General features: G+C 42.2%; 1 protein-coding gene across 1 annotated transcript; it reads left to right on the top strand.

Moving 5' to 3' along the window:
- Positions 1–317: 317 nt before the first annotated feature.
- On the top strand, positions 318–11,301 carry rab5c (RAB5C, member RAS oncogene family). The gene is made up of 6 exons (XM_084470781.1): positions 318–407; positions 7,145–7,475; positions 9,824–9,975; positions 10,504–10,626; positions 10,780–10,873; positions 10,996–11,301. Exons 2-6 carry the CDS (start codon positions 7,310–7,312, stop codon positions 11,121–11,123), a joined length of 663 nt encoding a protein of 220 aa, XP_084326907.1. The 5' UTR covers positions 318–407; positions 7,145–7,309; the 3' UTR covers positions 11,124–11,301.
- The last annotated feature ends 2,725 nt before the right edge of the window (positions 11,302–14,026 follow it).

Below are 14,026 nucleotides of genomic sequence, written 5' to 3'. Positions count from 1 at the left end.
CAACATTACAGTACAACATTTAATATTCATAACCTTTAAAATTGTAACGTTAACACCCTAGGACTAGAACTGTGTGGTACACAGTAGGCTACTCAGCATCTAATCAGTTGTGTGTCTGTTTTAACTATTCCTTTGAGTAAACATCAACATTGTAATCGGTGCTCTCCTTGCAATATTAATTCATTTAAAAAAAAATAGCAATAATGTATCCTTAATACGAAAAGACTCGAGGAGACGGATCTTTTTATTGCATCTGACGATGACAGAAGTGCAGAACAACCATTGGTCGGAAAACCGCGGAAGCGTGGGAGGTTCCCGGAAAAGTCCCTCACCGGAAGGGAAGGCCAGGGTCCAAGAACGGAGCGACAGGAGCCGCCGATGTCATCTCCGAAAGACGCCCAAGTATCGTAAGTTAAACTTGTCACAAGTACTTATATCAACGCTCGAGAAATACCGGGGCGACACTAAACGACTCTTTTTGTCACCGTTCGAGTCAGCGGGTCCGTGTCATTGTTATTGTGCTCAGCCCAACCAGACTAGTCCACATTCGCGATTTTTTTTTTTTTTTTTTTTTTAACCCAAACTGCATCGAGATGCTAGCGTCAGGACGGCTAGGCTAAGGCGACGCAAGAGGGGCACGGCGGCGGGTCGGCATGCGTGGTGTTTTGTCACCGGGCGAACGGTAGTGCCTTTACGGACGATAGACGGACTGATAGATCAACGTGTCGTCGCATCTGCCAAGTGTTTAAAACAGCTGACTGCTGCGGGCGGCGGTGACGCTGTGGAGTGCGCTAACCCCTGCTGCTACATCAGCTCACTAGTCTTAATGTTACTAGTTGAACAACTACACTAAAGCGACACGGACAAGATTACACATGTTGTTGACTCGTATGTCTTATGTCCCCCCGGGGGGGGGGGGGGGCCTCGGTGAACTGACATTACGGCATTTATGTACACAACACCGAACGTTGGTAGCTCCAACATATCCCCTTTCAACTAGTTGACCAGCTAGCTGACGCTACGTTGACATACGTGACTATGACGTCATTTACTGTGGCCGAGGCGTCGAGGCTGCAGATCAAAGTGAGTGTGTCTGCGTCAGGTTGGTGACAGGTGAAAAGACCAGTCGATGAGCGTTTGTTCCAACCGTAGGCCGATACCGCTTGGTCAACATCGGTTTTTGAATATTGACGTGGTTGACTTCTCTTCTTCTTCTGTTTGTTCTCTTTGACTGCTAGTCATCGATATTGACAACAGTTCTGGACTACATATCTGAAATTCATATTACTTTTTTTTGCCGACTGTAGTGTTGTGTTTACGACTCTTGAGTAGCTAGAATCTAGACCTTTGAGACAGAATATCCAAGCTTGTTTATAGTCTGTGGACCTTGTTCACCACAAGCTTGACCTGTCACAACAAAACCAGGCACGAGAAACAACGTTGGCTTGGAACAATCATTAAGGGCAAATCGTAATGTAGGCTATTATTCTACTCGCTACACAACAGTCGTCTAGTCGAAGCACTGATGCAATGTAGTTATAATTATGCCTGGCTGACCACAAGCAAACGTTCGCCCTAGGTTATCTCTTGATCTGTAAACGGAATATGTATTGCTCATGTTGCTTATCACTTAATAGAAAGGTGAGCCTAGGCCCTAGTTAAAGATCACTAAGTCAAAGGGTACTCCAGGTTACTCTAGTAGTTGTCCCTATATACCCAGTCCCAAGCTTGAATTTCCCAATTTTAACAGACATATATGTATGATTGTTAAATGTTCAGAAAAAGTAAAATGGAATAGGGATGTCTAATTTTCCCTAATGCTGTGTGAGTTTAACCATGGTAATCATCAATCGATGTTCACTGTATCCCAGCATCTAGCCATGAATACACAAATCAAAGTAACTTGTGGGACTATATAGGTAGATAGATATTGTGTTCTTCAAACAAGAATGATACTGATCTAAAAACTTTTTTGTTGTATATATTTTAAATTATATTTCATAAGCAAGTCTGCTTTGCAACTACTATATGCAAAATGATGCTTTGCATGAACAAAATGAGTAATTCAAAGGAATCAAGTAGCCAACTGCTGTAGTAATGCAAATAGCACGGGCTTGCAATCATTTTTATTCCTGAACCCAAAATGAGGAAATGGTTGCCAAGGTTTGGCAAGTTACAAAGCATAATATTGTCTCGTGCAGACAGAAGTGTTGGAATAGTCTGACTAACGTTAAGAGGAATTATTTGTCTGGCTTTTATACAGAACTGTAGTAAGAGAAGGACGTGCCTAAGATTTCCTATGGGACAATCATCTGTTGCTGATAAGTATCCTGTGGCGTTTCCTGATGGAATTCCGACAGTTTTCCATTTGTCATCATTCCTACGGATTTGCTGGATGACACGACAATGGAGGCAATCGACAGTTCTAGTTCTAATTTACACGATAACCAACTGATTCACAGGCTAGACCACTTGAGGCCTCACGTGACGGGGCCTGAGGGGGTAGGAGCTTCAGCTTAGCAGCTTTAAGTCCTCCATGAAGTATCATTCTCTGGTACACGCCAGTAACTTAAACTCAAACACACATGTCAATGCTCCTGCCAAACAAACAAAAACGTTACCCCACCCTTGCACTGAAGACAACCTCTATCATGTCCCTGCTCGCTTCCTGATAACTGGTAGAGTGAGATCTGTGTCGGAGGTGATTGTTGCACCACCACCACCATCGCTGTGGCTTTAGTGACTAATGCAAACCGTCACCCGCTACTTACATGCTGATGTGCTGTTTACTTCCCTGAATCCTTAGAACAATTGATGCATGATTCTGGACTGGTACAAGCTTGAATATGGCTAATATTTGAACACCAAGGCATTGTCAACTAGTTGCTTGTCGCTAGTCTGTGGCAATCTGTAGCCCTTTTACACACGAATGCCGTAAAATTGCCAGTTTTCTAGTAGGGATGTCCCGATCCACTGCATTGGTATCGGCATGATATAGATCCGATTCGCATAGTGTTTCACGTGATAACGATAGTTGCCAATTAGGCGCATGAGAGCTAGCACTGGAGAGCTACCTGTTGAACAATCATGTCAGCAGTGTGGCAGCAATTCAACCTTAAAGAAGAAACAGCCTGGCTCACGAGCTCCAGCTTGGGCTAGAAGCGGATCACAGCTGTTGTGATCGCCACACTTGGCGATCACAAACGCTAACCATTTCGGACGTTGAATCGGTTTAAAATGAATAATCGATTTGAAATATGACTATTATATATCAGGCGTTTGTGTGTGGGGACCCCCGTTTGTATAGCTAGAGGCTTGCTTCTTCTTACATATCCGATGTAGTTCTGGTAGAAGCTAAACGGTAACGTAAATGTTCATTTCAAGTCATGCTATCTACACAAACAATATGCCATATGAAAGAGACTCCAAGGAGTCCAACCGTACAAGCTTATCTCCATTAACTAGATGTTAAAGAATAACGTCAATAACACCTTTCCTGGTTACTACAAGTGATGACATGCGCACACACTTGATTCAACCATTTCAAACTATCAGCTGTAACAGCTCAGCTATTCTATATATTATCTCAAATGTATTCAAACTTTATCACTTTGGCTATTTGTTTAACTCTTCACTTAATATGTTTAACCATTTTACATTTTTTAAATTTACATTGTTTCTCCATTTAGACTTTAGTACTGTTCAAATATTTTCATTGTTTTAAGCTATTCAACTTTTCTTTGGTGAGAGGTTTTAAGGTGGCTTATTGGCCATCGAAAAGTGCTTCCATATTTGTTATTATTATCTGTTCAAGAGTAAAACAAAGCTAAAAAGCCAAAGCTGCGGTATCGGTATTGGAAGTGCAAAAGTGGTATCGGGACATCCCTATTTTCTAATAAAATACGTTTCTGCTTTCACACAAGACCTGCATTTCAAACCTTTATATCACCTCTTCATGTGTGTACCATTGATAACAGTTCAACAACAGAGTGTTTAGATATTGTGACTTTACTTTACTTTCATCTTATGCAGGGATTGGCAGAATGTTTTCGCTGATATTACAATATCGGTTTCCGTTTAGTTACCGGAACAGGTTGCATGTTTTAAAGGGGCTTGTGCCTCCCTACCTCATTTCCAATACCATGGGGTATATCAATACATTATCAATTATCAAAAGTAATTTTCTTTTGATTTTTAATGCCTATGGCCCTTAAAAGTAACATACTTTTATACATACCACGCCACAAGGTCTGTGAGTCAGTTTGGAGTCTTTATGTCCAACGAAAACTACTGTTACAGTCAGGAGCTCAAGGCCAATGGTCAAAAGATGTACATTAAGGGTACCTGCCTGGCCTTTACCAAGTGTATTTTAGAAGTTTTTATTTTACCAAGTGTGTATTAGGACTTGCAAAATTCTTAATTTTTCGGTTCATTGTCAATACTGCTGCTCAGTCCCTCCTGTCACCTTCTGCTTTCAACTGCGTGTGTGTGTGAGGTTCATGAAGGTCTTTGTTGTTGCCCGGTGTATTGGTTTAGCATATTGTAACAGAACTGTCAAATGACTACACTGACCTTCTCTGACATTATTTTCCTCTTAAATGCTCCTTCCAGTGCATTGTAAATGCACCGGTGATGTAAATGCATTTATTGTCAAATGCAATGGGAATCGGTATTGGTTGGACAATTACCTAAAAAAAAAAATGTCTTTGCTGTTGTTAGGATTAATGGAAAAACGACTTTATATACATACCTGTACCTTTTTTGTGTGTATACATTTATTCTAGGGCCTTACGGGGTAGTGAACCCAAAATCTGAGTCTTTAATGTGGTAACATGTCTTTTGTAATCTTCAACTTAGTAATCTATGCCATTTGAACTACTGAAATAAGACCATCATTTAGAGAGAGGGTGTAAACTCCTATGTTTTGCCAACCGGTTTGTGAATTTTCCACTCTGCTCCGAAAGCAGGGAACCCTTCTTTCCTGACGTCAAAGTGCCTTGTAGTATATTCTTGGACATCACAACAAAGCGAAAACGGCAGCGAGTTGTTTGTGGATGCGTGGAGCTCTGTCTGGGGAGCTGTGGATGTTCACTGCGGTGACAAAGAGAGGGTTATGCTTCTTGGACATTTATATTATAACGACACGTGTGTGGATGTGTGAAGCTTCTTCTGAGCAGTGGTGGATGTTTGATGTTTGGGTCCCAGAGAGGAATATGTTTCCCAGTTATAGTAAAACGCAACGGTGTGAATCATTTCATATACAAATGGAATGTTTTTTTTTTTTTTAATTTTGAGCTGAAACAGGGGGTTCACTTACACTATAAAAACCAGGCCAGTATAAATATTTTATAGCGTTTCTTTCCACACCCAGTTTTCACCCTTTCCCTGACCCATATCCTCTGTGTGTCTTTCCAACCCCCTTCCCGTGGAGCTCTCAAGAGACCATTAAGGATGCCATTAGACAATCTGTTGTAGGCTGCTTCAGAAGAGTCTACTGTATTTGATTGAGCCCAGGGGCTTGGTACTTTTGCTGGGGGGGGTTAATGCCACCTGTGCAGCAAACTCTAATGATGTGGAGGTTGATGGATGAGTTCATACATGTAGTCTCAGGGGAAGGCCATTCCCCCAAGGTACCCTTGATGAGGATACTACAGATCGGGACATTATCTAGAAGCCACAGATCCTAGTAAATGGTGCTGAACATTGATTAATGCCTTTTGGCTCTTTCCACAAAAATGCTTTTTTGGTAAAAAAAAAAAATATGCATTTGAATCTTTGAGGTCTTATTGACACAATGTAAAGCCTATTTCTACATGATAGCTGTATCCTATGATCAAGGCTAATCTTGGATTAAGATGGCAAATAAGATATTGGAGAAACAACTTTCAATAAATCAACAATAAACAAAAAATGCATACATTAACATTTACTCTGCCTCAACTGTGCTGTTTTTAATATAGCCTCTGCTGTTGATTTCCTTAATGAGGTTTGTAAAACAGGTGAACCCTGGGCTCTTTGGTGGGATTCAGATGCTCCAGCCATTGAAGCAGTGAACAGTGTAGCCTTATTCTCCAGCCACCTCTGCTGCTTTGGTCTCTTAACGGCCTCCCTCAGCTCTGCTGGATGTGGGAGTGTGGGAAAGGCGTATTGGGCTCTGGTCCAACCCTCCCAGGCTTATTGTGGATTACTGATGTCTGTGTAGTGCGGAAAGGACCGCAGTTCTTCCAGCCACACACTTGCTAACCCGGGGCCTTGGAACAATAAAAAAACTAAATCAAGAACGCATTTCAATTTCAAGTATTGTATTCCCTTTGTTCACTTGTGTGGTTATGGAGTGCTCGATGATTTTTACTGTAGATCAGATTCCATCATTTTAAATACTTCTGTTAACACCCCCAGTCAGCAGTGGGAATGCATTTGAGAGCAGTACATAGAATTGATGTAGCATGATGATGTTTCATACTGCATGTGGTCTGTCCCTGGCCTCCTCCATGCGTTGGAGATTAGCCCAAGACGGTGCTTGTAAGGGAAAAAAACAAACCGCCTTACCTCCACTAACTGGCGAAATGTTTTCCACTTTTAAACTCACAAACCCATTATTAGACATTTCTTAAGGACCATTTTGTCTTTTTTGCGTTCCAAGTGAGGTAGTACTGAAAGCGGTGCCCGGTGTCCTCTGCCGTCTTCACATCCTGTTTTGACTTAATTACAGTTTCCTGTCCCTCTGACCAAGCAGAAACTGATGCATGCATCATTTACCAGATAGTAAACTGAAAGGAAAACAAAATACTAACATGGTTTAAGATCCAAAACCTTGGCATAATAAAGAAGACCATATCTGACACTATGGATCCATTTTCTAAGTGACGTGCCAGGTTCTCACAACGGATAGGATTTTGGTAAATTTATAATGTGTCAGTTTTTAGTGTTCCGTTAAGAATCACAAAGCCGGCCATCTTGACCATTTTTGGCCAAAAGGAAGTCTGCTTATGTGTTTGCAAGATAATAAAAGATACAAACATGCCTTTCTTCCTCAAAATAGTTTTTTTTAAACTGATTACATCGAATACTGGATAGTGTCTGTATTGTGTACAGTGTTTCTCACTTCAGCAGCCATTTAACATGCGTCCCTCTCTTTTCCCAGCTCTTGCTACTGAGGTGTCCTCTTCCCGTGGATCATCATCCCTCACCTGGACACTGTTTGGCCCTGCCTTAGGAAACCGCCACCTGCCTTGCGTGAGACTACCCTAAGTTGCCTGGACACCGCCCCCCCCTCCTGTTCCACTAGAGAAACTTTCAACGCGGCCCAATGGCAGGGAGAGGAGGACCGGCACGGACCAATGGCACGGCAGCCAGCAACAAGATCTGCCAGTTCAAGCTAGTGCTGTTGGGGGAATCAGCAGTTGGAAAATCCAGCTTGGTGCTGCGCTTTGTCAAAGGCCAGTTTCACGAATACCAAGAGAGCACAATTGGAGGTGAGGGTCTTATTCCTCTTTCTCAAGGTTGTCTTTCCCAGTACTCCATGGCTCTGTGTGGTCCGCTGTTTGTTGGCGTCTCTCTGTAGATTTAAGAGCTTGTATGCTTGACTGCTGAATGAACCGATTACAGCAGACCAACCTTGCCTAGCGCACAAATCCTCTGTTGTCAAAACGTGGAGCTGAAGCCGCAGAACGAGTTCTCTGTTCTCGGCTCACCTGGTGCCCCCTGACAAGCGGCTTAATGGGTGATAAAACGTGTGAAGAATAATGTTTTGGTTTGGTCAAAACAAGTTAAAATAAGCTATAAATGAATCCATACAGTAGCGCCGTACAGTATGCTTAGTACCCAGACTTTTGTCATGTTTGCACTGACATAGAGCTGTTCAATTAGGAATGGTCTGTTTTTATCAGTTACCTGTGTTTTCATTGATGCCAACTGTTTTGATATTCCGCTTATTCACAATCATTTGTGTTTATTTTTCTTTCCAACTCTTAAGAAAAATATTTTCACCCTCCAGAAATAAGTTATGTTTGTTCTACTTTTACCATTCCCCCAAATTGAGTTTTATCAAGGTCTAAAAATCTAAAGTTACAAGCTATGCTGTGAGCTGATCTCAGGATCACTAAACACAAATGTTTTTGGAAAAGGTCCAAAGGTTTCCTTGTGCTGACCAAAGCAACGGACGCTTTTGTGAAGGTCTTTTTGGGGGAAAACAATGGAAGCCGATGACAACAACAATTATAAAAACGTATTTGCAGAGTTGGGAGAAGAGCGTTGTTGCTTTCCGTCGTTTTAATTAAATGTTGAAAATGTCAACAATTATAAAAGCTACTCCTTTCCTCATGATGTTGTGTACACATGAACCACACACTAGCAACAAGCAGCAATGTTGGCGTGGTTCTTCAATGGAAACGGGGAAAATCAGCACGAGAATCCTTGTATGCTAACTTTGTTGTTCTCAAAACGTTAGTCATCCAATCAGTGGGTCTGCAGTTCCACCCACACAGCCTGTTTGGTACCCCTGGTACCTGGTCAGAACCAGTACCACTTAGTCACTGTGTCCACTAGTTGAAGGTGCTGGGGGGACGAATTTAGTACTACCATGATAAAAACTAATTGGATTAAATTGCCTCAAAGGCAGCCGATGCGATACATTACTGACTTAAAATATGAAGGAAGTGAGACAACAAGGAAGTGAGACAACAATGGTCCTTGGCATGCGGCTGGCTACGCGGAGATGGAAGAATTGCCTAGACAGATTGAAGTATTGACTAGACACTGCTTCTTTCAATACATTCTACAATGTATTGAATTGTATCAATGTGGATTGGTATATTTTTAACCATGGTGAATAAGCTGGCCAAAGTTTTGTGGGCTAAATGTGGTTAATGACTGGAATGAGTGTGGTTAGCTGTAGGTGTCTAAAAACTTGCCCCAAGATGACCCGGTAGAACCGCAATGCAGAACAGGAAATTGATTGTGTGCTGTTTAACAACAGTGTTCAGACCTTCTATTCACAAACCTGCTTCCACCACATTCCACCCATAGGTATTTGGCTTTGTTTTTGGTCAGCTGCTTTTTGCTATAAAGTCTACTAGTTAGACATACTACATCCTGCATGGGAGATGAGGCAGCTTAAGGATAATTGTAATTTTTCCTAATGGTGTATGTATTCATACATTTTTACTTTGGTTGAAACAGAATACTGACACCGTGGCTGCCTGCCATTTAAGTTCTTCAGGATGTAAAGACAGGATGCCTGTTGCTCACACTGTCCAAAGTTGACCAAACTTTAAACTACTCAGCATTTTTTTTTCTGTTTTACTTGTGGTCAGCTGCCGTCCGCCTGCTCAAAGGTTCCAAAGCTCTAAAATATGCGGTGCTCACAGAACATACATTTTCCCCTGTCATGTGACACAAGGGGCTGAATAAGCAAGAAATATGTGCAGCGTGGGGGCTCTTCTTATCACTCCTGTTGGGATAGAACTGTGGACTACGTGGTTAATAGATAAATGACACATTTTATAAAGCAAACGTGACTTTTTAACATCACTACTGTGAGTTGAGATTACATTAGAAGATAACCTTGAATTAATTGTATTTTTCTTTGGAATCAAGGAATCAAATTCTTTGGAATCAAATTTTTTTTTTTGGAGTCAAAATTATGGGTGTTTGACTGATATTAGCTTGACTTAACTAGGCAGGTTATTAGAGTGACTACTGCATCCAAGTCCAAACAATGCATCATTGTATAGGGCTCCCTCTGAGACAGTCCTTCAGTCTTTCATTGAAAGGATCACTTGACCCTAACACGGCCCGTGGCTCGTCTTTCTCCTCTCTCTAGCTGCCTTCCTCACACAGACGGTATGCCTGGACGACACAACAGTGAAGTTTGAGATCTGGGACACGGCAGGACAGGAGCGCTATCACAGCCTCGCCCCCATGTACTACAGGGGCGCCCAGGCTGCGATTGTGGTCTACGACATCACCAATACAGTGAGTCAGGCGGCCTGCTCCACGTTCCAGTATCTATGGCCCGATGACGGCTGATCAGTCCAATGCAACGTGAATGCAGTGTGATTAGCCTGAGATTCGTTGCAGTCCTGTTAAAGCTTGGCCGTATTGAGAGTATCTCTGATTTTGCCTTGCGGGATTGACTTTTCAGTACACAACGCATGTTTTGAGACGTGCATGGGAGTGGTTACAGTATTTGTTTGGCTCTCACTAATCACAGATGTTTTAAGAATTTGATGCTGTAATAGTAAAAATAAGAATGTATTCCGCTGAAGCATAGCAGCTTGGTGACTCTGAGACGAAACCTTTATTTGTATAGTCTATATACAGCTAACAAAAAACTAAGCTGTGTGTGCTTGATAATTTGTTGTTTTATTTTTAGTGAATTTTCTAATTATCTAACCCGCGTCCAACACGTGGGCTTAACATTCATGTCAACGGTATGTTTACTTGAATAATGAAATGCCAATGTTGCTCATGAGGGTTTTTGCGTCGTGCTTCTGCCACCAGGATACGTTCACGCGTGCAAAGAACTGGGTAAAGGAGCTCCAGAGACAAGCCAGCCCTAATATCGTTATTGCACTGTCCGGTAACAAGGCAGACCTGTCCAACAAAAGAGCTGTCGATTTTCAGGTACAGTGACCGATTGAAAATGGTATACTGCATTTGTGTCAATTAATTTGCACGTGACAACGCTCTTGAAATCGTTCTGTAAAATATAGGCCAGAAAATACCTGCATTAATAAAAGAACGACATGAAACCACGTTCCAACTTTTGTTTTTCAGGAAGCACAATCGTACGCGGACGACAATAGTTTGCTCTTCATGGAGACGTCAGCCAAGACTGCAATGAATGTCAATGAGATTTTTATGGCGATAGGTACGTACTGAACAAAGCCACCAAATAAGTTGCGCCATGATTCCATGATATTTGCGAGGATGAAATAATTAATTGACGCCACATCCTTTCTCAACTCCCCCCTCCCCCCCCCCCCCCCCCAGCCAAGAAGCTCCCCAAGAGCGAGCCCCAGGGGGCTGCCGGTGCGGGCGGACGGGCCAGAGGCGGCGTGGACCTGCAGGAGGCCGCGCCGCAGGGCCGCACCAGCCAGTGCTGCGGGGGCGGGAACTAACTGACGTACTGGAGCCCGAATCAGAGAGCGATCGCTACGAACCCACCAACAGTATCAAGCAACCAGTCTTCGATATCAGCCAGCTGAGAAAAAAAGCGCATCCCATCGGTCCAATCAAACCCATGGTCAGACCCTTAAGCAACACAGACACTCATTGTTTGGCCCGAGCCCCACCCCCCCCACCCACCCACCCACCCCCCCCCCCACCCACCCACCCCCCCCCCACCCCCCCCCCACCCACCCCCCCCCCCCGTTGGCACATACGAACTGCCAGGCGCCAGTGACCGTTTTCACCAATGAATCGTCCAACAAACCAACTAAACAGAACAATGCGCATATGCATCTATATATATATAGATCTATCGATGTATACATACTGAAAATTCTAGCCCAACAAGAGCGCCACAATGATGGATACCTCGAAATAAACAAGAGGAAAACTAAAAAAAAAGAAAAAAGAAAAGGTCCCCAAGACAGAAGCGGGATATGATCCGTTTTTCATCGCACTTCGTCCAGCCTTCTGCTGCTCCCCTTTCTCTTCATCAGTGGCTAGGTGAGATTCGGCGCTAACATGGCGTTTTTTTAAAAGCCGAGCGCCAAGAGGCTTATCAGCTCTCTCCCTCTCTCTCCCTGTCTCCTCCTATTCCATCTCGACCAGTAATCACTGCAGTATTTTTAATCATGGTCCTGTGCCACTGTTAGAACTCAAACCCTCTTCTTTGTTTGGTCTGCAAATGTGTCAACCGTCACTTTATTTTTTTTTCCTTCATAGATGCTGGTAGGCTGCTTGGATGTGATGGGAGTCTGGGTTAAAAAAAAAAAAAATACATAAAACAAAAAAAAAAAGATGGCTAGGGGAAAGATGAACTAGATAGTGGCGTTGTAAATTCACGCTTTCATTGTCACTGTTTATTACTTGACAGATTATCCGGACTGATTTGTGTTTTTGTTTGGTTTTATTAAAAGCCCTAGACCAACCATTTGATGGATTGATTATCCTTGATATCCGACCATAAACATTCAATATACCATTATTAACCATATCACGGCAAGTCATTTTTAGCATTGTTGTACTGTGTTTGAATCATGAGTGTACAATGGCAAATGCATAAAGCAAGACACGTTTCTTGACCAAAATTGAATTGTGTATCGGAAACATGTTGCTGTATTTGTATCTTTTGTCAAGTATATTACCAATCAGTAGTTATTGTCAATACAATATCTTCCCACTCTGATATATTGTCATCAATTATTTTTGTGATTGAAGATGTTCTTTTTTTATTCTTTTTTTTTTTTATTCTATGGTATTAAATGCACTGGTTCTATCTCATCTCCATCAAATCAGATGTCATCCTTAGCTTAATTTTCTATTCCTTACCACTTTTATTTTTGTAATATCGGGGAGGGCTTACTTTTGACCAGTGTTGTCACACTCTGTAATTACGTCAACAACTAGCACAACAGGATCTCTACAGCGTCCTCTGCTGTCGTGTGTGTGTGTGTGTGTATGTTTGTGTGTGTGTGTATGTTTGTGTATGTTTGTGTGTTTGTGTATGTGTGTGTGTATGGGGGGGGAGGGTGTGTGTGTGTGTGTGTGTGTGTGTGTGTGTGTGTATGAGACCAGCAGTCGTGAAGATGAGGCAAAGGACATTTTAATTTTATCAATAAACAAAGGGGAGGTATATTATGTCCGTCTCGAATTATTTCAACCACACCACCTCACAGTATTCATTGCCGTATGAGTAAAATAATATCTCAGGAATTCCGTGGTTGTTTGTCATATGTCAAGTCTCCACCATTCTCTGGATGACGAAATTAACAAATGACACCAAATCTGAAATAGGATCTCATAGTTGGTTCTTACTTTAGTTTTTGTAAGGATTTTGGACACTTTAATAATGCACAAATAAATATGAAAATAGGGATATGCTGGCTTACAATTCAAAATACTGACAATCACCTCGTTATTTAATCAACAAAACATTATCCCGGTTTGACCTCCTTGCAGGGATGCAAACAGCGCGCTTTTCGCGAGGAATGGTGATTTCAAGGAAGACTTATTTTAGAGTGGTGTAACCGAATAAACACTCCCAGCAAACATTTATGCATTCAACAAGTCTAAAATACGCCGGGTCACAACGTGACTTTATTTCGACCATTTGCCGACATGAAAACATATATGCCGCTACGGAAATGGTGATTTAGAGGAACGCTTGTTTGACAGTTGTGTAACTGAATAAACACTGTTTATATCGCTATTTAACTTAACAACGATGTAACTTTGTAACATTAGTGTGAACGGTAATGTTTACACATTAATAGTATTATTGAAAAGTGTTATTATTCCAAACGCAATATGCTATCATGTATATGGCCAATATAGGTGCTAAAATGTTTTATTCCAGCATTTACTCAAGTTCCATTGAGGAACTATTTTCCCTTGCGCACCAACACGTAATCCCTCCAACGCATGCGCAGGTGATATCAGTTCGCCGTCAAGTTCGGCACTCAGCACCATGCGGGAGTTGCAGGTGAGTTTCGAAAAGACATTGCAATTTAAAATGCAACAGTATTTGTAGAGACATTACCCTTTTGTTATTTGCATGCCTAACTGTTGAATTTGAGGCTACATGGCGTATTCTCATGGATAGCGGGTTTTCGTATTTGTAACGTTACATACGAACTGGGAGCGGGAAGCTAGCAGGCTAACGTTAGCTTAGCCCTGAAACGGGACGCTGCTGCCTCCCAGCCTCGGAGCAGCAGCGTCCCGTTTCAGGGCTAACGTTAGCTGTGTGTTCTTGAACATAAAACACGGGTGGCAAAGCCCTTTCCCAGTGCATTAGTCCTGTGAACTGTTGGTCAATTTTAGGACCCATTCTTCTCATTATTGATAGCGAGAGGGG

This window comes from Micromesistius poutassou (assembly GCF_964030765.1).
Source record: "Micromesistius poutassou genome assembly, chromosome: 1".
In the NCBI taxonomy this organism is placed as follows: domain Eukaryota; kingdom Metazoa; phylum Chordata; class Actinopteri; order Gadiformes; family Gadidae; genus Micromesistius; species Micromesistius poutassou.
This window is presented reverse-complemented; position numbering and strand designations above follow the sequence as displayed.